The 24,814-nt window shown below is 48.6% G+C and overlaps 2 protein-coding genes across 12 annotated transcripts in view; one reads left to right on the top strand and one right to left on the bottom strand.

Moving 5' to 3' along the window:
- Window positions 1-13,181, top strand: part of LOC133550692 (collagen alpha-1(XIV) chain-like) — a 35,266-nt gene extending 22,085 nt beyond the window's left edge. For 5 of the 6 annotated variants that reach the window (XM_061896673.1, XM_061896669.1, XM_061896672.1 and 2 more), the window contains 24 exons: window positions 99-173; window positions 297-436; window positions 570-693; window positions 761-904; window positions 967-1,131; window positions 1,200-1,238; window positions 2,139-2,277; window positions 2,372-2,514; window positions 2,578-2,687; window positions 2,752-2,910; window positions 2,973-3,050; window positions 3,120-3,206; window positions 3,275-3,328; window positions 5,427-5,522; window positions 10,025-10,078; window positions 10,151-10,204; window positions 10,275-10,328; window positions 10,446-10,517; window positions 11,895-11,930; window positions 12,006-12,072; window positions 12,143-12,331; window positions 12,399-12,476; window positions 12,540-12,695; window positions 12,771-13,181. In XM_061896673.1, coding sequence (XP_061752657.1) covers window positions 99-173; window positions 297-436; window positions 570-693; window positions 761-904; window positions 967-1,131; window positions 1,200-1,238; window positions 2,139-2,277; window positions 2,372-2,514; window positions 2,578-2,687; window positions 2,752-2,910; window positions 2,973-3,050; window positions 3,120-3,206; window positions 3,275-3,328; window positions 5,427-5,522; window positions 10,025-10,078; window positions 10,151-10,204; window positions 10,275-10,328; window positions 10,446-10,517; window positions 11,895-11,930; window positions 12,006-12,072; window positions 12,143-12,331; window positions 12,399-12,476; window positions 12,540-12,695; window positions 12,771-12,937 — 2,480 coding nt within the window. In that variant the 3' untranslated portion in view covers window positions 12,938-13,181. The remainder of the gene's footprint in view (window positions 1-98; window positions 174-296; window positions 437-569; window positions 694-760; window positions 905-966; window positions 1,132-1,199; window positions 1,239-2,138; window positions 2,278-2,371; window positions 2,515-2,577; window positions 2,688-2,751; window positions 2,911-2,972; window positions 3,051-3,119; window positions 3,207-3,274; window positions 3,329-5,426; window positions 5,523-10,024; window positions 10,079-10,150; window positions 10,205-10,274; window positions 10,329-10,445; window positions 10,518-11,894; window positions 11,931-12,005; window positions 12,073-12,142; window positions 12,332-12,398; window positions 12,477-12,539; window positions 12,696-12,770) is intronic. The other variant, XM_061896670.1, reaches the window with a different exon arrangement.
- Window positions 1-22,749, bottom strand: part of LOC133550694 (zinc fingers and homeoboxes protein 1-like) — a 38,201-nt gene extending 15,452 nt beyond the window's left edge. For 3 of the 6 annotated variants that reach the window (XR_009806366.1, XM_061896675.1, XM_061896676.1), the window contains exons 1-7: window positions 22,464-22,749; window positions 22,063-22,402; window positions 21,412-22,011; window positions 21,208-21,334; window positions 20,045-21,151; window positions 17,832-17,963; window positions 17,411-17,591 (exon numbers count right to left, since the gene is read on the bottom strand). Coding sequence is in view for 5 of the 6 variants with exons in the window: in XM_061896675.1 (XP_061752659.1) it covers window positions 17,411-17,591; window positions 17,832-17,963; window positions 20,045-21,151; window positions 21,208-21,334; window positions 21,412-22,011; window positions 22,063-22,331 (2,416 nt within the window). In the remaining variant the exon portion in view is untranslated. Of the gene's footprint in view, window positions 1-13,097; window positions 13,501-13,541; window positions 13,649-17,410; window positions 17,592-17,831; window positions 17,964-20,044; window positions 21,152-21,207; window positions 21,335-21,411; window positions 22,012-22,062; window positions 22,403-22,463 lie in introns of those variants that run through there. The other 3 variants (XM_061896679.1, XM_061896677.1, XM_061896678.1) reach the window with 3 other exon arrangements.
- Between the last annotated feature and the right edge of the window lie 2,065 nt (window positions 22,750-24,814).

The following is a 24,814-nucleotide window of genomic DNA, read 5'->3' as shown; positions in this document are numbered from 1 at the left end:
CATCTCTGGCATGTTTCTATTATCACTAGCACGTTTCTAGCATCACGAGCATGGTATTAGCATGTGGCTAATACCAAGGCTGTTTTTGTGTTGTACAGAACCCACCACCACTGCGGCGCCAACCACAACGCCAAGCACCACCCCACTACCCACAATCCCCCCTGCCAAAGAAGGTCAGCTTCCTCTGTTTGCTGTAAAAGTTTGAGCGCTCAGCTGACTTGGGAACAACAGGAAGCAGCGGCGTCGACCAGAATGTCAGGTGATGACCTTGTGTTAAGCCACGCCCCCCCTTCTAGTCTGCAGGGCGGCCAAGGCTGACCTGGCATTCCTGGTCGACGGTTCCTGGAGCATCGGTGACGACAACTTCCTGAAGATCATCAAATTCTTGTACAGTACTGCAGGAGCGCTGGACCAGATCGGACCTGACGGCACTCAGGTGGGCAAAGGTTCTGGTGTGGTTAGCTCGGGGGTTCCAAACCAGAACCTGGGCAGCAGTACTTGGGTCGAGCTCGCGTGTTTCCGTTCTGGTGGTCTGCCTCAGGTCATGTGAGCGCTGGCGTGTGTGACAGGTGGCCATCGCTCAGTTCAGCGACGACGCTCGCACGGAGTTTGCGCTGAACGCTCACCAGGAAAAGGAGCGCCTCCTGGACGCCATCAACAGGATTTCCTACAAGGGAGGAAACACCAAGACAGGTGAGACCTGATCACATGACCGCCCGGGGTTCGGAGCAGGCCTCGCAGTGACGTGTCCGCCGCTCAGGTCGCGCCATCCAGCACGTGAAGGACAGCATCTTCTCGCCAGAGGGCGGCGTCAGGAGGGGAGTCCCCAAGGTTCTGGTGGTTCTTACAGACGGTCGATCCCAGGATGATGTCATCAAGGTTTCCAAGGAGATGCAAAAGGAAGGTCAGGTGACCTGTGCTGGTAACTTCCTCTTCTCAGGTAATTCACCTCTTCATCATCTTCAGGCTTCATTGTCTTCGCCATCGGCTTCGCCGACGCCGACTATGGCGAGCTGGTGAGTATTGCTAGTCAACCCAGCGACAGACACGTCTTCTTCGTGGACGACTTGGACGCCTTCGAGAAGATCGAAGAGAAGCTGGTGACCTTCGTGTGTGAAGCCGCCACCGCCAGTGAGTGACCACGAGCCACCATCTTTTCATGGCCGCCATGTTCCTCACCACCCTTTGTTTGTCTCCAGCGTGTCCCTCGGTGGCCATGAGTGGAGACACGGTGCCCGGTAAGACTTCCGCCGTCTCTTCGTGTCGATTCAGGCATGGATCGGTTCAAATGTGGATCATGGACCTCTATTGGTCCAGAAATGGAAAATCTAGACGTCGGTCAGAAAACTATTGGTCCAGATGTCGATCGGTCCAAACGTCAATAGTTCCAGATGTGGATCGGTCTAGACCTGGATCATCGACGCTGATCGGCCAGCAACTATTGGTCCAAACATCGATTGGTTCAAACGTCGATCGGTCCAGACGTGGATCATCAGCGTCCATCGGTCCAAATCTGGATCGGTCCAGACCCGGCTTGGTCTAGACATCAATCGGTCTAGATGTGTATCATCAACGTCGGATCAGTCCAAACATCGATCAGTCCAAACCTGGCTCAGTCCAGACACCAATTGGTCCAGACTTGAATTGGTCAAGACGTGGATCATCAACACTGATCGGCAAAACCAGTGTTGGTCCAGACGTCGATCAGTTCAGACGTGGCTCATCAACGTCGATAGGTCCAGACCTGGCTTGGTGCAGAGCTGGCTCGGTTTAGATGTTGATCATCGACTATGATCGGCCAGACAACTATTGGTCCGAACGTCGATCGCTCCAGACGTTGATCATCAACGTCGATCTGTCCAAACCTGGATTGGGCCTGACCTGGCTCACTCCAGACAACTATTGGCTCAGACGTCGATCGGTCCCGACATTGAGCGGTCCAAACCTGGATTGGTCCGGACCTGGCACGGTCCAGACATCAATTGGTTAAGACATGGAACATCAACGTCATTCGGCCAGAAGCTGATCGTTTCAGACGTTAATAGGTCTAGATGTTGATAGGTCCAGATGTGGATGGGTCCAAACATCGATATGTCCAAACATGAATCGGTCCAGATGTTGAAGTCGTGTTTTGGCAGGTTTCCGCATGATGGAAATGTTCGGGCTTCTGGAGACGAGCTACAGCAGCCTCGCCGGTGTTTCCATGGTACCAGGAACCTTCAACACATTCCCCTGTTTCCGCCTGCACCGTGACGCTCTCCTGGCTCAGCCAACCAGGTGGTCCTTCATCTCAAGAGGGGGCCGGGCTTCAGGGGCGGACAAAGAAACGTTAACATCATAAATAACATTGAGGATTCTCTGCCTCCCTTAGGTTCCTCCACCCGGAGGGTCTGCCGTCAGACTACACCATCACGTTGTTGTTCCGCCTGCTACCCGACACCCATCAGGAACCTTTTGCTGTCTGGGAGGTCCTGGACCATAAGCAGGAGCCGCTGGTGGGCGTGGTCTTGGACAGTGAGTGTAGAATCTTCTTGGCACAACACAAAGAATGAGAAGTGACGCCTCCTGACGCTGCAGATGGAGGGAAGACCTTGACCTTCTTTAACTACGACTACAGAGGTGACTTCCAGACCGTCACATTCGAGGGTCCGCCCATCAACAAACTGTTCCACGGAAGCTTCCACAAGGTCAGAGAGTCTGGTTCTGGTTCCGCGGCGTGGTCGTGCTCAAGTCGGGTGCAAATGTCCGCAGCTTCACGTGGTGATCAGCAAGTCCAGCGCCAGCGTGCTGGTGGACTGTCACATGGTGTCCACCAAGACCATCAACGCAGCGGGGAACATCAGCACGGGCGGGATGGAAGTTCTGGGCAAGCTGCTTCGCTCCCGTGGGAACAAGGACAACTCGGCGCCGGTTCGAAACAAACATGGCCGACCTTGTGACGCCTAAAAGCTGAGCGCCGTCTTGTGTTGCAGTTTGAGCTCCAAATGTTCGACATCGTGTGCAGTGCCTCCTGGGCCGCCAGAGACCAGTGCTGCGAACTTCCTGGTGTGGTGAGTCCTGCATGTGGTCCTGAAGCTAGGCGCTAACCGCTAACGACGTCCTGTCATGTGACCATGCAGCGCAATGAGGCCCAGTGCCCCGCCATGCCCAAAGCCTGCACCTGCACGCAGGACAGCAAAGGACCCGCTGGACCCGCCGGACCGCCTGTGAGCTCACACCCACGTCCGCCATCTTGACCTAGACCCAGGTCAACATCTCCTGCTCTTCTTCACAGGGCGGTCCTGGGATACGAGGAGCTCGAGGTGAACGTGGCCAGCCGGGTCCTGTGGTGAGTCCTGGTCCTCTCTCGGCCCCGGGTGTTCCCGTACTGCTATTTAGGTGGTAGTATTCAAGTAGTACTGTAAAAGTATTTAGGTAGTTGTGTAGTAGTATTCAAGTAGTACTGTAAAAGTATTTAGGTAGTAGTGTAGTAGTATTCAAGTAGTACTGTAAAAGTATTTAGGTAGTAGTGTAGTAGTATTCAAGTAGTACTGTAATAGTATTTAGGTAGTAGTGTAGTAGTATTCAAGTAGTACTGTAATAGTATTTAGGTAGTAGTGTAGTAGTATTCAAGTAGTACTGTAATAGTATTTAGGTAGTAGTGTAGTAGTATTCAAGTAGTACTGTAATAGTATTTAGGTAGTAGTGTAGTAGTATTCAAGTAGTGCTGTAATAGTATTTTGGTAGTAGTGTAGTAGTATTCAAGTAGTACTGTAATAGTATTTAGGTAGTAGTGTAGTAGTATTCAAGTAGTGCTGTAATAGTATTTTGGTAGTAGTGTAGTAGTATTCAAGTAGTACTGTAATAGTATTTTGGTAGTAGTGTAGTAGTATTCAAGTAGTACTGTAATAGTATTTAGGTAGTAGTATTCAAGTAGTACTGTAATAGTATTTAGGTAGTAGTGTAGTAGTATTCAAGTAGTACTGTAAAAGTATTTTGGCAAATAAACTAATCAATAAAACAAATAAATAATGTAACAAATGAACAAATCAATAAAACTAATATTCTAAAAAAATAAAACAATCTAACAAATAAACTAATAATCTTACAAATTAACGAAACTAATTTAACAAATCAACTAATTGATAAAACAAGTAATCAAACAAATACGTTAATAAATAAAACTAATAATTTAACCAATGAATTGCAAATTAAACAAAAAATCTAACAAACTAATAAATGAAACAGATGATGTAACAAATTAATCAATAAAACAAATAATCTAACAAAATAATTTAACAAATAAACTATTCAATAAAACAATCTAACAAACTAATCAATAAAACAAATAATCCAACAAATAAACCAATCAATAAAACAAATGTAACAAACTAATCAGTAAAACAAATAATCTAACAAACTAATCCATAAAACAAATAATATAACAAATAAACTAATCGATGAAATAATCTCAAAAAATAATAATGTAACTAATAAATCAATAAAAACAATATTTTAACAAATAAAGCAAATAATCCAACAAATAAGAAATAATCTTACAAATTAAAAAAACAAATAATTTGACAAATAAATTAAGCAATAAAACAAATAATCTGACAACTATAAACATCAATAAAACAAATGAATTAATAAATAAAACTAATTAACAAACAAACTAACAAATTAAACAACAAATAAAATAAAAAATCTAACAAACTAATCAGTAAAACAAATAATCTAATAAATAAACTAATCAATAAAACAAATAATGTAACAAACTAATCAATAAAACAAATATTCTAATAAATAAACTAATCAATAAAACAAATAATGTAACAAAGTAATAAATGCGTAGCCACTCATGGCAGCAAATAAAGTTCCAACCAATATTAATATTAATATTTGTTTGTATTAATAAAACATTTTTATTTAGATTATTTTATGGAGCGCTCGCCTGTGTATCATTTGGGGACATCTCTATGCTGCTGATCCGCCTCCGCTTGGGATGGTTTCTTGTGGACTGGACTGTTGGATCCGCTTTGAACTGAACTCTCGCGGCTACGTTGGATCCACTATGGATTGAACTTTCTCAGTATCATGTTAGACCCGCTCCACAGCCATTGCTTTCGGTCCCACATTTGTGGTCCTCTCCAAGGTTTCTCATAGTCAGCATTGTCACTGAGGTCCCACTGGGTGTGAGTTTTCCTTGCCCTTAGGGGGGTTCTTCCGAGGATGTCCTAGTTGTAGTGGTTTGTGCAGCCCTTTGAGACATGTGTGATTTAGGGCTATATAAATAAACATTGATTGATTGATTGATATTTTTTATTTCTATTATTTTTCTAATTAATATTCTGCTGTTTTTCTTCCCGCGCTTGCACCCAGCCCCTGATAGGTCACATGACGCGATAGGTCACATGACATCAGCTGATCACATGTTTCCCCCTCAGGGCCTGGCAGGACCAGTTGGTGAGCCTGGAGTGTCGGGTCCTCAGGGGCCCCCAGGCCAAGTGGGGCCCAGTGGGCGCTCCATCAGGGGCCCCCCAGTGAGTGTGATGTCATGTTCGGGCTGGACAGCAAATAATCAGCATGAATCATGCATTTGGAATGTTGACTTTGTGCCTCCACAAGTCAACAACAAACAACATCTACTAGCACCAACATGTTACAGAACAACATCTACTAGCACCAACATGTTAGAGAACAACATCTACTAGCACCAACATGTTAGAGAACAACATCTACTACCACCAACATGTTACAGAACAACATCTACTACCACCAACATGTTACAGAACAACATCTACTAGCACCAACATGTTAGAGAACAACATCTACTACCACCAACATGTTACAGAACAACATCTACTAGCACCAACATGTTACAGAACAACATCTACTAGCACCAACATGTTAGAGAACAACATCTACTAGCACCAACATGTTACAGAACAACATCTACTAGCACCAACATGCTACAGAACAACATCTACTAGCACCAACATGTTACAGAACAACATCTACTAGCACCAACATGTTAGAGAACAACATCTACTAGCACCAACATGTTACAGAACAACATCTACTAGCACCAACATGTTAGAGAACAACATCTACTAGCACCAACATGTTACAGAACAACATCTACTAGCACCAACATGTTACAGAACAACATCTACTAGCACCAACATGTTAGAGAACAACATCTACTAGCACCAACATGTTACAGAACAACATCTACTAGCACCAACATGTTACAGGACAACATCTACTAGCACCAACATGTTACAGAACAACATCTACTAGCACCAACATGTTACAGAACAACATCTACTAGCACCAACATGCTACAGAACAACATCTACTAGCACCAACATGTTACAGAACAACATCTACTAGCACCAACATGTTAGAGAACAACATCTACTAGCACCAACATGTTACAGAACAACATCTACTAGCACCAACATGTTAGAGAACAACATCTACTAGCACCAACATGTTACAGAACAACATCTACTAGCACCAACATGTTACAGAACAACATCTACTAGCACCAACATGTTAGAGAACAACATCTACTAGCACCAACATGTTACAGAACAACATCTACTAGCACCAACATGTTACAGGACAACATCTACTAGCACCAACATGTTACAGAACAACATCTACTAGCACCAACATGTTAGGGAACAACATCTACTAGCACCAACATGTTACAGAACAACATCTACTAGCACCAACATGTTAGAGAACAACATCTACTAGCACCAACATGTTAGAGAACAACATCTACTACCACCAACATGTTACAGAACAACATCTACTACCACCAACATGTTAGAGAACAACATCTACTAGCACCAACATGTTACAGAACAACATCTACTAGCACCAACATGCTACAGAACAACATCTACTAGCACCAACATGTTACAGAACAACATCTACTAGCACCAACATGTTACAGAACAACATCTACTAGCACCAACATGCTACAGAACAACATCTACTAGCACCAACATGTTACAGAACAACATCTACTAGCACCAACATGTTACAGAACAACATCTACTAGCACCAACATGTTACAGAACAACATCTACTAGCACCAACATGTTACAGAACAACATCTACTAGCACCAACATGTTACAGAACAACATCTACTAGCACCAACATGTTACAGAACAACATCTACTAGCACCAACATGCTACAGAACAACATCTACTAGCACCAACATGTTACAGAACAACATCTACTAGCACCAACATGTTACAGAACAACATCTACTAGCACCAACATGCTACAGAACAACATCTACTAGCACCAACATGTTACAGAACAACATCTACTAGCACCAACATGTTACAGAACAACATCTACTAGCACCAACATGTTAGAGAACAACATCTACTAGCACCAACATGTTAGAGAACAACATCTACTAGAACAACATGTTACAGAACAACATCTACTAGCACCAACATGTTACAGAACAACATCTACTAGCACCAACATGTTACAGAACAACATCTACTAGCACCAACATGCTACAGAACAACATCTACTAGCACCAACATGTTACAGAACAACATCTACTAGCACCAACATGTTACAGAACAACATCTACTAGCACCAACATGTTACAGAACAACATCTACTAGCACCAACATGTTACAGAACAACATCTACTAGCACCAACATGCTACAGAACAACATCTACTAGCACCAACATGTTAGAGAACAACATCTACTAGCACCAACATGTTACAGAACAACATCTACTAGCACCAACATGTTACAGAACAACATCTACTAGCACCAACATGTTACAGAACAACATCTACTAGCACCAACATGTTACAGAACCCCATCTACTAGCACCAACATGTTACAGAACAACATCTACTAGCACCAACATGTTAGAGAACAACATCTACTAGCACCAACATGTTAGAGAACAACATCTACTAGCACCAACATGTTACAGAACAACATCTACTAGCACCAACATGTTACAGAACAACATCTACTAGCACCAACATGTTAGAGAACAACATCTACTAGCACCAACATGTTACAGAACAACATTTACTAGCACCAACATGTTACAGAACAACATCTACTAGCACCAACATGTTACAGAACAACATCTACTAGCACCAACATGTTACAGGACAACATCTACTAGCACCAACATGTTACAGAACAACATCTACTAGCACCAACATGTTACAGGACAACATCTACTAGCACCAACATGTTACAGAACAACATCTACTAGCACCAACATGTTACAGAACAACATCTACTAGCACCAACATGTTACAGAACAACATCTACTAGCACCAACATGTTACAGAACAACATCTACTAGCACCAACATGTTAGAGAACAACATCTACTAGCACCAACATGTTACAGAACAACATCTACTAGCACCAACATGTTAGAGAACAACATCTACTAGCACCAACATGTTAGAGAACAACATCTACTAGCACCAACATGTTACAGAACAACATCTACTAGCACCAACATGTTACAGAACAACATCTACTAGCACCAACATGTTAGAGAACAACATCTACTAGCACCAACATGTTACAGAACAACATCTACTAGCACCAACATGTTAGAGAACAACATCTACTAGCACCAACATGTTAGAGAACAACATCTACTAGCACCAACATGTTACAGAACAACATCTACTAGCACCAACATGTTACAGAACACCATCTACTAGCACCAACATGTTACAGAACAACATCTACTAGCACCAACATGTTACAGAACAACATCTACTAGCACCAACATGTTACAGAACAACATCTACTAGCACCAACATGTTACAGAACAACATCTACTAGCACCAACATGTTACAGAACAACATCTACTAGCACCAACATGTTACAGAACAACATCTACTAGCACCAACATGTTACAGAACAACATCTACTAGCACCAACATGTTACAGAACAACATCTACTAGCACCAACATGTTACAGAACAACATCTACTAGCACCAACATGTTACAGAACAACATCTACTAGCACCAACATGTTACAGAACAACATCTACTAGCACCAACATGCTACAGAACAACATCTACTAGCACCAACATGTTACAGAACAACATCTACTAGCACCAACATGTTACAGAACAACATCTACTAGCACCAACATGCTACAGAACAACATCTACTAGCACCAACATGTTAGAGAACAACATCTACTAGCACCAACATGTTACAGAACAACATCTACTAGCACCAACATGTTAGAGAACAACATCTACTAGCACCAACATGTTAGAGAACAACATCTACTAGCACCAACATGTTACAGAACAACATCTACTAGCACCAACATGTTACAGAACAACATCTACTAGCACCAACATGTTACAGAACAACATCTACTAGCACCAACATGTTACAGAACAACATCTACTAGCACCAACATGTTACAGAACAACATCTACTAGCACCAACATGTTAGAGAACAACATCTACTAGCACCAACATGTTACAGAACAACATCTACTAGCACCAACATGTTACAGAACAACATCTACTAGCACCAACATGTTACAGAACAACATCTACTAGCACCAACATGTTACAGAACAACATCTACTAGCACCAACATGTTACAGAACAACATCTACTAGCACCAACATGTTACAGAACAACATCTACTAGCACCAACATGTTACAGAACAACATCTACTAGCACCAACATGTTACAGAACAACATCTACTAGCACCAACATGTTACAGAACAACATCTACTAGCACCAACATGTTACAGAACAACATCTACTAGCACCAACATGTTACAGGACAACATCTACTAGCACCAACATGTTACAGAACAACATCTACTAGCACCAACATGTTACAGAACAACATCTACTAGCACCAACATGTTACAGAACAACATCTACTAGCACCAACATGTTACAGAACAACATCTACTAGCACCAACATGTTACAGAACAACATCTACTAGCACCAACATGTGTTGATGTGCAGGGTGGTCCGGGGGAGCGAGGCCAGAAAGGGGAGGCGGGGCTACAAGGTCTGCAGGTGAGTGTCTCCTTCTGGCACACCTTGTCATGTGACCTGTGACCTCTGACCTTCCTTGACCTGTGTGTTCAGGGCGTGACAGGTCGAGGGGGCGGTCCAGGCAGGGAAGGACTTCCTGGCCCCCAGGTGAGTGGGAGGGTGAGAAGGGGCGGAGTCAAGGTGTCGTCCATCTCATACCTTTTGTTGTTGACCACAGGGTCAGCCAGGTAAAGACGGCCCCCCCGGCCGACAGGGCCCCCCCGGTGTTATTGTAAGTCGTCACACTCCCATGGTGCATTGCTGCCATCCATCACACAGGTGTCGGACTCACCTACACCTGGTGCTAGCATCATGATTTACTAAGACCCCTTCTTCCCCCCACCTGTAGGGTAGTCCAGGAGCCCCGGGGGCCCCCGGTAACACAGGTGCTGCTGGCAAACATGGAGAACTGGGACCCCCGGTGAGTTAGCAACACTCCCACAAAAGCTAAAAAGCTAATGGGTTAACTAGCCATCAAGCTTAAGTGCTAACTAGCTAGTGAGTTAATTCGTCAACAAGCTTAAGTGCTAACAATCTAATGAGTTAACTCGCCAACAAGCTTAAGTGCTAACAAGCTAATAAGTTAACTCAATAACAAGCTTAAGTGCTAACAAGTTAATGTGTTAACTCACCAAGAAGCTCAAGTGCTAACAAGCTAATAAGTTAACTCACCAACAAGCTTAAGTGCTAACAAGTTAATGTGTTAACTCACCAAGAAGCTTAAGTACTAACAAGCTAGATAGTTAACTCACCAAGAAGCTTAAGTGCTAACAAGCTAATAAGTTAACTCAATAACAAGCTTAAGTGCTAACAAGCTAATAAGTTAACTCACCAACAAGCTTAAGTGCTAACAAGTTAATGTGTTAACTCACCAAGAAGCTTAAGTGCTAACTAGCTAGTGAGTTAACTCACCAACAAGCTTAAGTGCTAACTAACTAGTGAGTTAACCTTGCCTACAAGCTTAAGTGCTAACAAGCTAGTGAGTTAACTCACCAACAAGCTTATGTACTAACAGGTTAATGTGTTAACTCACCAACAAGCTTAAGTGCTAACTAGCTAGTGAGTTAACTCACCAACAAGCTTAAGTGCTAACAAGCTAATGAGTAAACTTGCCAACAAGCTTAAGTGCTAACAAGCTAATGAGTAAACTTGCCAACAAGCTTAAGTGCTAACAAGCTAATGAGTAAACTTGCCAACAAGCTTAAGTGCTAACTAGCTAGTGAGTTAACTCACCAACAAGCTTAAGTGCTAACAAGCTAATGAGTAAACTTGCCAACAAGCTTAAGTGCTAACAAGCTAATGAGTAAACTTGCCAACAAGCTTAAGTGCTAACTAGCTAGTGAGTTAACTCACCAACAAGCTTAAGTGCTAACAAGTTAATGAGTTAACTCACAAGCTAATGAGTGAACTTGCTCGCAGGCCAATTTGTTTACATGCTAATGAGTTAAAAGCTAATGTGCGAGCAGGTTAATGTGCTAACGTCCTTACACGCTGATAAGTGAACAAGTTAAGCTAATGTGCTTGAAAGCTAATGTGCTAATGAGTTAACATGTTAACCAGCTAATGTGCTAGCAGGCTAATGCAACAACGTGCTTACAAGTTAATGAGTTAACAAGCCAATGAGCTAACGTGTTAATAAGCTAACAAAAGATCAAGCTAATTAGCTAACCTAGCTCATGTGCTAACCAGCTAATAAGCTGACGAGCTAATATTGTTAATGAGCCATGAAAAATCAAGCTATTCAGCTATCAAGCTAACGTGCTAGGAGGCTAACGGCGCTCTGTCTGCATGCTGGCAGGGCCCACCTGGATCCAAGGGCGACAAAGGTGAACGGGTACGTGTCCTTCTACTCAGACTCACTCACCTCTTGTGACTCCTCCCACCTGAGCAGGTGTGTGTGTGTTGCCAGGGAGACCAGCAGTCCACCAGCAAGGTGCAGGACATCGCCCGGCAGGTGTGTGAGCAGCTGATCCAGAGTGAGTACGTTAGCGTAACGCCATGTTAGCAAGAACGCCCGCACCACACCCTCCTTCCCGCCGCCTGCAGGTCACATGGCTCAGTACAACGCCATCTTGAACCACGCGCCCAGCCCGTCGGTGACCATCCGCACGGTACCGGGACCTCCCGGAGAACCGGGCCGACACGGAGCGGCTGGCCCCCAAGGAGAGCAAGGCCCCCCCGGCAGGCCCGGCTTTCCCGGACAAAACGGGCAGAACGGTCAACCCGGGGAACGAGGTGTGGCAGGCGGGGCGCCGGGTGCAAGGGGGAAGGTTGTGGGACTGTCCTGCTGTCTTGTGTGCAGGGCCCCTGGGGGAGAGGGGTGAGAAGGGCTCCGCCGGCGTGGGAGTCCAAGGCCCCAGAGGACCCCCAGGACCTCCTGGTAAATCACCCACAGGAAGCGGGCGTTAGCTTAGCACGTGAGCCTGAAGGTGTATCCCTGCAGGTGTTCCAGGACTGGGCCGGCCTGGCAGTCAGGGACATTCAGGGCGGCCCGGGACACCCGGGGCACCCGGCCGTCCAGGGGTTCCGGGCTCGGTGGGTCCCGCAGGACCTCCTGGGTACTGCGACCAGAACGCCTGCCTAGGTTACAACGTGGGAGGTACGCCCTGATGGGAAACACGCTTGGTGGGGGGCTGGGGGCGGGGCTACCGCTACTGACGGCGCCGTGTCCCAGCAGTCCAGCTTCCGTCCAACATCTTCCAGAACTACGGTGAAGCCGAGGACGAGGACCCGTACCGCTACTACCAGCCCGACTACCCGCCGCCTCGACCCGTGGACGACGGCGAGCTCGACGCCGACCACTCGGAGCTGATCCCCGAGGAGGAGGCGGGGCCGGCGTGACCACGCAGGAACAGGAAGTGATGGAGTCGTAGTCTTTGTTGTTTTCCTGTTGGGTCCGGCAGAACTTTATGAAAGTCACCACTGGGACTGTCTGGCCGGTTGCCCTGGTAACCAAGGCAGCCGCCCCACCCCCGCCGTCACCACGCTCACCGGCAGTTGGCGTTGTGTCCACAAAAGGGGCGTGATCAAAGGGAGCAATGTTTTAATGACTTCCTGTTAAACAATAAATCCAAATACCATCAAAGCCTGCTTTTATTGTGGCGTCCCACAGGAAGTGGTCTGCTGGCTAGGCAGCAATGCTTCATACGCTGGCTCCTATTGGCTGCCTGGCAACCTCGCCGCAAACCACGCCCCCTTTTGTTACTGAGTGACACCTGAGGTTCAGGTGCAGGTGTCACCGTGTCCACAGAGTCTGAAGAGGCGATGGTCGACTCGCTTTCAGCCCAGATCCTCAATGATTGGTCAAAAGGAAGTCATGTGACCACCGGGCGCCATGTTTGCTACCAACCTGGAGCTGATGCCAGGTGTCTGCACCACTTCCTGGTTACTTTTCTGAGGTGTAGCTGCAGTCCAGGGGACAGGGGTCAGGGGTCAGTCCAAACATTTTGCCAAAATCAAATTATTTTTTTGTCTGACACCTCAACACCTGTCTGATATACCTGCTCTTTGTTGTACGCCAGGTGTTTGTTACCTGAGGGCCCATTGTTACTCCTGAAGAAGTGCAGGAAGAGAAAGTGAAAACAGGAAGTGAGTGCAGACAACACAGGAAGGGAGTGCAGACAACACAGGAAGTGAGTGCACACAAAACAGGAAGTGAATGCAGACAACACAGGAAGTGAGTGCAGGCAACACAGGAAGTGAGTGCAGACAACACAGGAAGTGAGTGCACACAAAACAGGAAGTGAGTGCAGACAACACAGGAAGTGAGTGCACACAAAACAGGAAGTGAATGCAGACAACACAGGAAGTGAGTGCAGGCAACACAGGAAGTGAGTGCAGAACAAAACAGGAAGTGAGTGCAGACAAAACAGGAAGTGAGTGCACACAAAACAGGAAGTGAGTGCAGACAACACAGGAAGTGAGTGCACACAAAACAGGAAGTGAGTGCAGACAACACAGGAAGTGCATATAAAACAGGAAGTGAGTGCACACAACACGGGAATTGCATACAGGCAAAACAGGAAGTGCGTGCTGGCAAAAACGGAAGTACATGCTGGCAAAACCGGAAGTGCATGGTGGCAAAACCGGAAGTGCATGCTGGCAAAACAGGAAGTGTGTGCAGGGAAAACAGGAAGTGCATGCTGGCAAAACGGGAATTGTGTGCAGGAAAAACAGGAAATGCGTGCAGGCAAAACAGGAAGTGTGCAGACAAAACGGGGATTGCATGCATGTAAAACAGGAAGTGCGTGCAGGCAAAACAGGAAGTGCATGCAGGCAAAACAGGAAGTGTGACATCACACAAGCTAATGTGTGAAATTAAAACAATGACTCAACTTTGACAACTTTACATGTTTACGGCGTGGCGCAGTGGGAGAGTTGCCGTGCGCAACCCGAGGGTCCCTGGTTCAAATCCCACCTAGTACCAACCTCGTCACGTCCGTTGTGTCCTGAGCAAGACACTTCACCCTTGCTCCTGATGGGTTCTGGTTGGCGCCTTGCATGGCAGCTCCCTCCATCAGTGTGTGAATGTGTGTGTGAATGTGGAAGTAGTGTCAAAGTGCTTTGAGTACCTTGAAGGTAGAAAAGCGCTATACAAGTACAACCCATTTATTTATTCAGCATAAACACGCTTGATGCCACTGATTGGACTTCCTAGTGCCTTTCACAATAAAAGTCCTCCAAGGTCAGCTTGGAAGAAATGTTGAATACAAGAAACGTCACTCTGAGAAATATTTGCAATCTTTGTCATACAAATTGAAAGAAAAAAGGTATGAAAGCTGGGCTTGTCCCGCCACAATAAAAGAGTCCATGTGGAGGTGCAGCATGGTGTGTGTCACACCACCACCACCACCACCATGTGGATGTGCAGCATGGTGTGTGTCACACCACCACCACCACCACCATGTGGATGTGCAGCATGGTGTGTGTCACACCACCAGCACCACCATGTGGAGGTGCAGCATGGTGTGTGTCACACCACCACCACCACCACCATGTGGATGTGCAGCATGGTGTGTGTCACACCACCAGCACCACCATGTGGAGGTGCAGCATGGTGTGTGTCACACCACCACCACCACCACCATGTGGATGTGCAGCATGGTGTGTGTCACACCACCACCACCACCACCATGTGGATGTGCAGCATGGTGTGTGTCACACCACCACCACCACCATGTGGAGGTGCAGCATGGTGTGTGTCATACCACCACCACCACCATGTGGAGGTGCAGCATGGTGTGTGTCACACCACCACCACCACCATGTGGATGTGCAGCATGGTGTGTGTCACACCACCAGCACCACCATGTGGAGGTGCAGCATGGTGTGTGTCACACCACCACCACCACCATGTGGATGTGCAGCATGGTGTGTGTCACACCACCACCACCACCATGTGGAGGTGCAGCATGGTGTGTGTCACACCACCACCACCACCACCACCACCATGTGGAGGTGCAGCATGGTGTGTGTCACAACACCACCATGTGGAGGTGCAGCATGGTGTGTGTCACACCACCACCACCACCACCATGTGGATGTGCAGCATGGTGTGTGTCACACCACCACCACCACCACCATGTGGATGTGCAGCATGGTGTGTGTCACACCACCACCACCACCATGTGGAGGTGCAGCATGGTGTGTGTCACAACACCACCATGTGGAGGTGCAGCATGGTGTGTGTCACACCACCACCACCACCATGTGGAGGTGCAGCATGGTGTGTGTCACACCACCACCACCACCATGTGGAGGTGCAGCATGGTGTGTGTCACAACACCACCATGTGGAGGTGCAGCATGGTGTGTGTCACAACACCACCATGTGGAGGTGCAGCATGGTGTGTGTCACACCACCACCACCACCATGTGGAGGTGCAGCATGGTGTGTGTCATACCACCACCACCACCATGTGGAGGTGCAGCATGGTGTGTGTCACACCACCACCACCACCATGTGGATGTGCAGCATGGTGTGTGTCACACCACCAGCACCACCATGTGGAGGTGCAGCATGGTGTGTGTCACACCACCACCACCACCATGTGGATGTGCAGCATGGTGTGTGTCACACCACCACCACCACCATGTGGAGGTGCAGCATGGTGTGTGTCACACCACCACCACCACCACCACCACCATGTGGAGGTGCAGCATGGTGTGTGTCACAACACCACCATGTGGAGGTGCAGCATGGTGTGTGTCACACCACCACCACCACCATGTGGAGGTGCAGCATGGTGTGTGTCACACCACCACCACCATGTGGAGGTGCAGCATGGTGTGTGTCACACCACCACCAGCACCATGTGGAGGTGCAGCATGGTGTGTGTCACACCACCACCACCACCATGTGGATGTGCAGCATGGTGTGTGTGTCACACCACCACCACCACCATGTGGATGTGCAGGATGGTGTGTGTCACACCACCACCACCACCATGTGGATGTGCAGCATGGTGTGTGTCACACCACCACCACCACCATGTGGATGTGCAGGATGGTGTGTGTCACACCACCACCACCACCATGTGGATGTGCAGGATGGTGTGTGTCACACCACCACCACCACCATGTGGATGTGCAGCATGGTGTGTGTCACACCACCACCACCACCATGTGGATGTGCAGGATGGTGTGTGTCACACCACCACCATGTGGAGGTGCAGCATGGTGTGTGTCACACCACCACCACCACCATGTGGATGTGCAGCATGGTGTGTGTCACACCACCACCACCATGTGAAGGTTCAGCATGGTGTGTGTCACACCACCACCACCATGTGAAGGTGCAGCATGGTGTGTGTCACACCACCACCATGTGAAGGTGCAGCATGGTGTGTGTCACACCACCACCATGTGAAGGTGCAGCATGGTGTGTGTCACACCACCACCACCATGTGAAGGTGCAGCATGGTGTGTGTCACACCACCACCACCATGTGAAGGTGCAGCATGGTGTGTGTCACACCACCACCATGTGAAGGTGCAGCATGGTGTGTGTCACACCACCACCACCATGTGAAGGTGCAGCATGGTGTGTGTCACACCACCACCACCATGTGAAGGTGCAGCATGGTGTGTGTCACACCACCACCACCACCATGTGAAGGTGCAGCATGGTGTGTGTCACACCACCACCACCACCATGTGAAGGTGCAGCATGGTGTGTGTCACACCACCACCACCATGTGAAGGTGCAGCATGGTGTGTGTCACACCACCACCACCACCACCACCACCGTGCTTACGTTGGCTGTGACCTTGCAGCGGGAGACACTTGGTCGTCAGCAGCTTGTTCTTTCATCTCACCTTCTAGTGCTTCCTCCTGGCTCAACATCTCCTTGTCTTCCTGCTCCCGCCCACTGAACCACGCCCTCACTTCCTGCTCGCTCATGTCCGCCTGCGCCGCCAACGCCTGCACCTCCTCTTCCCTCAGGACCCCGTGCTGGAGGTGGTGCTCCTTCAGCAACGCCTTGCCGCTCATGGCCTGCTTTACACACACACACACACACACACACACACACACACACACACACACACACACACACACGCACACACACACGCCAAAGTGCATTTTCAGCCAATCATATTTCTTCAAGCTATAAATAATATGTGCATCAATATGATGAAATACTGTAGGACCAAAAATAGTAATGCTGACTCAACATTTACACAAACTACACAACCACCACTTTTTAAGTCCTAGGTGTGTGTGTGTGTTTGGGCAGACCTTGCTAGGAGCAGCGCCCCCCTGTGGAGAAGACTTGCAAGGATAGGGTCTTCGTGTTCTAGTGGACCAATTACGGTGTCGCTTCCTGGACTTCTTGTGGACTTTGCTGCCATTGTTGACTCCCTCCTCCACCTGCACACATCACACCACCTGTAACATCCTCTCCTCCACCTGCACACATCACACCACCTGTAACATCCTCTCCTCCACCTGCACACATCACACCACCTGTAACATCCTCTCCTCCACCTGCACACATCACACCACCTGTAACATCCTCTCCTCCACCTGCACACGTCACACCACCTGTAACATCCTCTCCTCCACCTGCACACATCACACCACCTGTAACATCCTCTCATCCACCTGCACACATCACACCACCTGTAACATCCTCTCCTCCACCTGCACACATCACACCACCTGTAACATCCTCTCCTCCACCTGCACACATCACACCACCTGTAACATCCTCTCATCCACCTGCACACATCACACCACCTGTAACATCCTCTCCTCCACCTGCACACATCACACCACCTGTAACATCCTCTCCTCCACCTGCACACCACCTGTAACATCCTCTCCTCCACCTGCACACATCACACCACCTGTAACATCCTCTCCTCCACCTGCACACATCACACCACCTGTAACATCCTCTCCTCCACCTGCACACATCACACCACCTGTAACATCCTCTCCTCCACCTGCACACATCACACCAGCTGTAACATCCTCTCCTCCACCTGCACACATCACACCACCTGTAACATCCTCTCCTCCACCTGCACACATCACACCACCTGTAACATCCTCTCCTCCACCTGCACACATCACACCACCTGTAACATCCTCTCTTCCACCTGCACACATCACACCACCTGTAACATCCTCTCATCTATGTAACCTCATCTAACATGATGAGGTCACATGGCATGAGATTAGGTCATGCGATGAGGTCATAAGGTGACGTGATGAGGTCATTAAGTCACACAATGTCATTAAATAACATGATGGGGTCATCAGGTCACATGATGATGTCACTGGGTCACATGATGAGGCCATTAGGTCACCTAAGGTCATTGGGTGACACGATGAGGACATTATGTGACATGAGGTCATTAGGTCGCATGATGAGGTCATGAGGTGACATTATGAGGTCATCTGGTGACATTATGATGTCATGAGGTGACATTATGAGGTCATGGGGCGACACTATGAGGTCATGAGGTGACACGATGAGGTCATGAGGCGACAGTGAGGTCATGAGGTGACACGATGAGGTCATAAGGTGACACTATGAGGTGATGAGGCGACACGATGAGGTCATGAGGTGACACGATGAGGTCATAAGGTGACACTATGAGGTGATGAGGCGACACAGTGAGGTCATGAGGCGACACAGTGAGGTCATGAGGTGACACGATGAGGTCATGAGGCGACACAGTGAGGTCATGAGCGACACAGTGAGGTCATGAGGTGACACGATGAGGTCATGAGGTGACACGATGAGGTCATGAGGCGACACAGTGAGGTCATGAGGCGACACAGTGAGGTCATGAGCGACACAGTGAGGTCATGAGGCGACACAGTGAGGTCATGAGCGACACAGTGAGGTCATGAGGCGACACAGTGAGGTCATGAGCGACACAGTGAGGTCATGAGGCGACACGATGAGGTCCTGTGGTGACACGATGAGGTCATGAGGCGACAGTGAGGTCATGAGGTGACACGATGAGGTCATAAGGTGACACTATGAAGTGATGAGGCGACACAGTGAGGTCATGAGGTGACACTATGAGGTCATAAGGTGACACTATGAGGTGATGAGGCGACACAGTGAGGTCATGAGGCGACACAGTGAGGTCATGAGGCGACACAGTGAGGTCATGAGGTGACACGATGAGGTCATGAGGTGACACGATGAGGTCATGAGGCGACACAGTGAGGTCATGAGGCGACACAGTGAGGTCATGAGGCGACACAGTGAGGTCATGAGGTGACACTATGAGGTGATGAGGTGACACTATGAGGTGATGAGGCGACACGATGATGTCATGAGGCGACACTATGAGGTGACACTATGATGTCATGAGGTGACACTATGAGGTCATGAGGCGACACGATGAGGTCATGAGGCGACACTATGAGGTGACACTATGATGTCATGAGGTGACACTATGAGGTGATGAGGCGACACAATGATGTACCTTGCCGCTGCGGTAGAGGTAGACCCACTTGAGGTTGGTGTTCTTGCAGGCGTAGCGCGTGTCACCAAACCAGTTGACCACGTAGGAGCGCGGCAGACCGCTGTCCTCCGCCATCTTGTCGTAGTCCTGGGCGCTGGGCCACTGCGAGCGGACGAAGGCCTTCTTCAGCATGTCCAGCTGCTGCGGCGTCTTCTTCAGCACCTTGCGGCCCGCCGTGCTGTTGCCGTCTCGGGCGGCGGGCTCGGCCGCGTCGCCGCCATCCGGGTGGTGCGGCGACGGCGGCGCCTCCCGAGTCTTGCGTCTGTCGATGAACCAGGCGTCCACCTCCCGCCGCGTCAGCTTGGTCTGCGCCCGCAGACGCGTCAGCTCCTCGTCCGACGGCGTGTCGCCCTGGCGGAAGCTGGACTCCAGGACCAGGAGCTGCTCCGAGGTCTTCTCTTTGAACTTCTGGGGCGTGAAGTCCGGGAAGGCGTGGCGGAGGCTGGCGCGGCGGTCCCGGGGGGGGCGGGGCGAGCCCAGGGAGGGGGCCGCCGGCAGCGGGGCGTCGCTGGCGTCGTCGCTGGAGTCGATGACAATGGCGCCGACCTCGTCACCGGGGGCACTGTCGCTGGCGCCGCTCCTTCCGCTTCCATCGGGCGCGGCGGCGTGCTGCTCCTTGGCGTTCCTCTGGTTGTAGCGCGTGTCGCTGAACCACTTCTTGATGGCGCGCTTGGACAGCTGGGTGATGTGCATGAGGCGAGAGATCTCCGCCTCGCTGGCGACTTGCCGCCTGCCATAGCTGGCCTTCAGCTCCGCCAGCTGCTCTTTGGACTTCTTGGGTTTGGAGGCGGAGTCCAAAGAGGCCGCCTTCTCCGTCTTGGACTCCGACGCGCAAGGTTCGGAAGCTTTGGGCCGGTTGCCGGGGGCGACGGTCAGCGCCACGGGCGAGCCCACGGATCCGCCGACTCCGCCCACCTGGGTGAGTACCAGACCCGGCTGGCCCACGATCTGGCAGGTCTGGAAGAGGGACTGCAGGCCGTTGGCGGCCATGTTGGCGGGGATGACGGTGATGGTCTGAGGGACGGTCTGCACGGTGCCGTTGGCCTTCTTCCTGCGCGCCTCGTCCACCTGCCGACAGGAAGCGGTTCAGTTCCCACGCGCACGGCGGCGACCTTGGTACCAACCTCCTCGGGCGTCCAGCTGACGCCATGCTTGAGGCGCTGGGCGGAGAACCACACCCTCACGTTCTCCTCGCTGAACTTGGTCTGCGACGACAAGGCGGCCACCTCCGCCATGGACGGGTAGGGAAACCTGCGGGCGAGAGGACCTTTCACCTCCTGACACATTTCTTTACAGCCGTGACTCCGCCCCCTGGGGGGCGTGGCTACCTGCTGTAGGCGCTGACCAGCAGGACGTTGTTGTCCATGGCGGCGTTGTAGGCGGGAATGCTGCTGACGGGGATGAGCAGCTGCGCCTGGTTCTGATGGTTCTGCAAAGCCGACAGAACCTGCGCCAGCGTCCCAGCAGGAAGTACCGTGCCGCCGCCACCTTTCACCTGCAGCACGTTGGCGTTGTTCACCACGAAGCTCGGGGACAGCGTCTGGACGTGAAGCGGCGAGGACACGGGGACGAGTCGTGGCCCGTCGGCGGTGACGGGGGCGGGCGACAGCGTGGGCGGCTCATCGTACTCGTCCGGACTCTCCACCTTGATGGCGTCCTCCACAGCCATTTTGTGCGAGGCGGTGAACTTTTTGGGCTCCGCCCTGCTCCTCATGATGGGGGTCTTGCTGAGGGCGATGCCTCGGCGCCGCACGTCCTCCTCCGCCTCCTCCTCGCCGTCTTCCATCTTGACGAAGCCGCCGTCGAAGGTGAGGTTGTTGACCGTCTGCTGGAAGACCGCCTCGTTGTTGCGTCTCGCCACGGTGCGCGTGAAGTTGCCCTCGCCCGGGTGATGGCGAGCGTTGTGCGCCAGTAGCGCGTCGTAGCTGCTGGGAGAGCGCAGGTTAAGGCGGGGCGGGGCAAAGGGGGGCGGAGCCTACCTCCTGCTGTGGAAGTCGCACTCCACGCAGACGTAGGAGGTGCTGGTGACCACGTCGGGATGTTCCGAGTCCACGTGCACGGTGAACAGGTTGAGTCGCGGCGTGCGGAAGCTGCAGTACTTGCACTCGTAGCCGCCCTCGCTCGTCTGCGAGTACAAGACGCCGCCGTCCTCCGACTCCGCCGCGTCCTCGCCATCCTGAGCCGAGCGCAGCGCCTCTGTGGGAGGAGGGACCATGCATGGCGTGCTGGACTTCCGGCGGCTGGCCATCGTTTCCGCAGCCGCTTCAGTTGATGGCGCCTCCTTGTGGCGTCTTGGAGTCCATCTTCATCCTGTCAAGCCTGCTGACAACAAGATGGCGTTAATATCTCACTCAGGCCCGCGGACGGCGACAAGACGCACCGGAAGTGGCGACAACGACGCAAGTTAAGGTGACCGGAAGTGTCCGAGGCGCGGACTAGCAGCTAGCTAGGTGTTAGCATCGCGGCTCCGGCGTGTTGATGCGCAGTCTTCCGCCTTTCGCCCGCCGAGTCGCCGCGACTACCGGCCGTCAGCTTCCGGCCCGCCGCGCATGGTCGCTGTTGGCCGCGTTAAGAAGAAGGAGAGCTGGGAGGAGAAGACGCCGTTCGAGCAGCGACTGTGACAATGGCCATTTTGAGACCACAGTGCTGGCTCACAAACACGTCCGGTTTTGCATTTTCAAAATAAAATGTGTTGAGGGCAGACCCACAGCTTTGCTACTATGCAACACGACATATATTTGAATGTCATTCGTATAAACACTGCAGGATTTTTTTTAGAAACGAGGCTTTTCACATTAAATGGTTCTCATTCAGGTCACCAAGCAATGCCGTAACTTTTATTTTGAAGGGTAGCATTCCGAGGAAATGTTAATCGGCTGACTGATGTTAACTTGTTAGTGCAATCATGTTGCCTTCTTTTCCCCCGTGAACGTCCCCGCACGTGATGACGTCACCGGCGAACGTACGGGACTTGACCGACGCGTCAATATTTCATGAAATTGATTAAATCGAAATGAATTAAGTCAGACAATAGTTTATTTTGTTACAAGTTAAAGGGGGATTTCAACTTTTTTAGAACGTTGCCTATCATTCACAATCTTTTTTTGTACATTCTAAATCATAAAATACGGCTAGTACGAGGTGGGTAACAATGCAGTTAATGACAGTACACGATTGCATGTATGTATGTTTATATACATATATAAATGTATGTTTATATACATATATAAATGTATGTTTATATATGTATATATATAGTATATACATACATATATATGAGTGTATGTTTATAAATATGTGTATATATATATACATAGCATATATATATATATATATATATATATATATATATATATATATATATGTATGTATATATATACTGTATATATATATATATATATATATATATATATATATATATACATATATATATGATGTTTATCAATCAATCAATCAATCAATGTTTACTTATATAGCCCTAAATCACTAGTGTCTCAAAGGGCTGCACAAACCACCACGACATCCTCGGTAGGCCCACATAAGGGCAAGGAAAACTCACACCCAGTGGGACGTCGGTGACAATGATGACTATGAGAACCTTGGAGAGGAGGAAAGCAATGGATGTCGAGCGGGTCTAACATGATACTGTGAAAGTTCAATCCATAATGGATCCAACACAGTCGCGAGAGTCCAGTCCAAAGCGGATCCAACACAGCGGCGAGAGTCCCGTTCACAGCGGAGCCAGCAGGAAACCATCCCAAGTGGAGGCGGATCAGCAGCGCAGAGATGTCCCCAACCGATACACAGGCGAGCAGTAGATGGCCACCGGATCGGACCGGACTGCCTCCACAAGGGAGAGTGGGACATAGAAGAAAAAGAAAAGAAACGGCAGATCAACTGGTCTAAAAAGGGAGTCTATTTAAAGGCTAGAGTATACAAATGAGTTTTAAGGTGAGACTTAAATGCTTCTACTGAGGTGGCATCTCCAACTGTTACCGGGAGGGCATTCCAGAGTACTGGAGTTTATGGTAATAATACTACATTTGTACATGAAGTATAATAATACTACATGAGTACGTGAGGTAGAATAATACAACATGAGTACATGAGGTATACTAATACTTAATGTGTACATGAGGTACAATAATACTTCATGTGTACATGAGTTATAATAATACTACATGAGTACATGAGGTATAATAATACTTCATGTGCACATGAGGTATAATAATACTACATGAGTACATGAGGTATAATAATACTACATGAGGTATAATAATACTACATGAGGTATAATAATACTACATGAGTACATGAGGTATAATAATACTACATGAGGTATACTAATACTACATGAGGTATAATAATACTACATGAGTACATGAGGTGTAATAATACTACATGAGGTATAATAATACTACATGAGTACATGAGGTATAATAATACTACATGAGGTATAATAATACTACATGAGGTATAATAATACTACATGAGTACATGAGGTATAATAATACTACATGAGGTATACTAATACTACATGAGGTATAATAATACTACATGAGTACATGAGGTATAATAATACTACATGAGGTATACTAATACTACATGAGGTATAATAATACTACATGAGTACATGAGGTGTAATAATACTACATGAGGTATAATAATACTACATGAGTACATGAGGTATAATAATACTACATGAGGTATAATAATACTACATGAGGTATA

Source organism: Nerophis ophidion, linkage group LG04 (genome assembly GCF_033978795.1).
Source record: "Nerophis ophidion isolate RoL-2023_Sa linkage group LG04, RoL_Noph_v1.0, whole genome shotgun sequence".
Lineage (NCBI taxonomy): Eukaryota > Metazoa > Chordata > Actinopteri > Syngnathiformes > Syngnathidae > Nerophis > Nerophis ophidion.
Note: the sequence above shows the minus strand (reverse complement) of the source record. Positions and strands in the feature narration are given on the sequence as shown.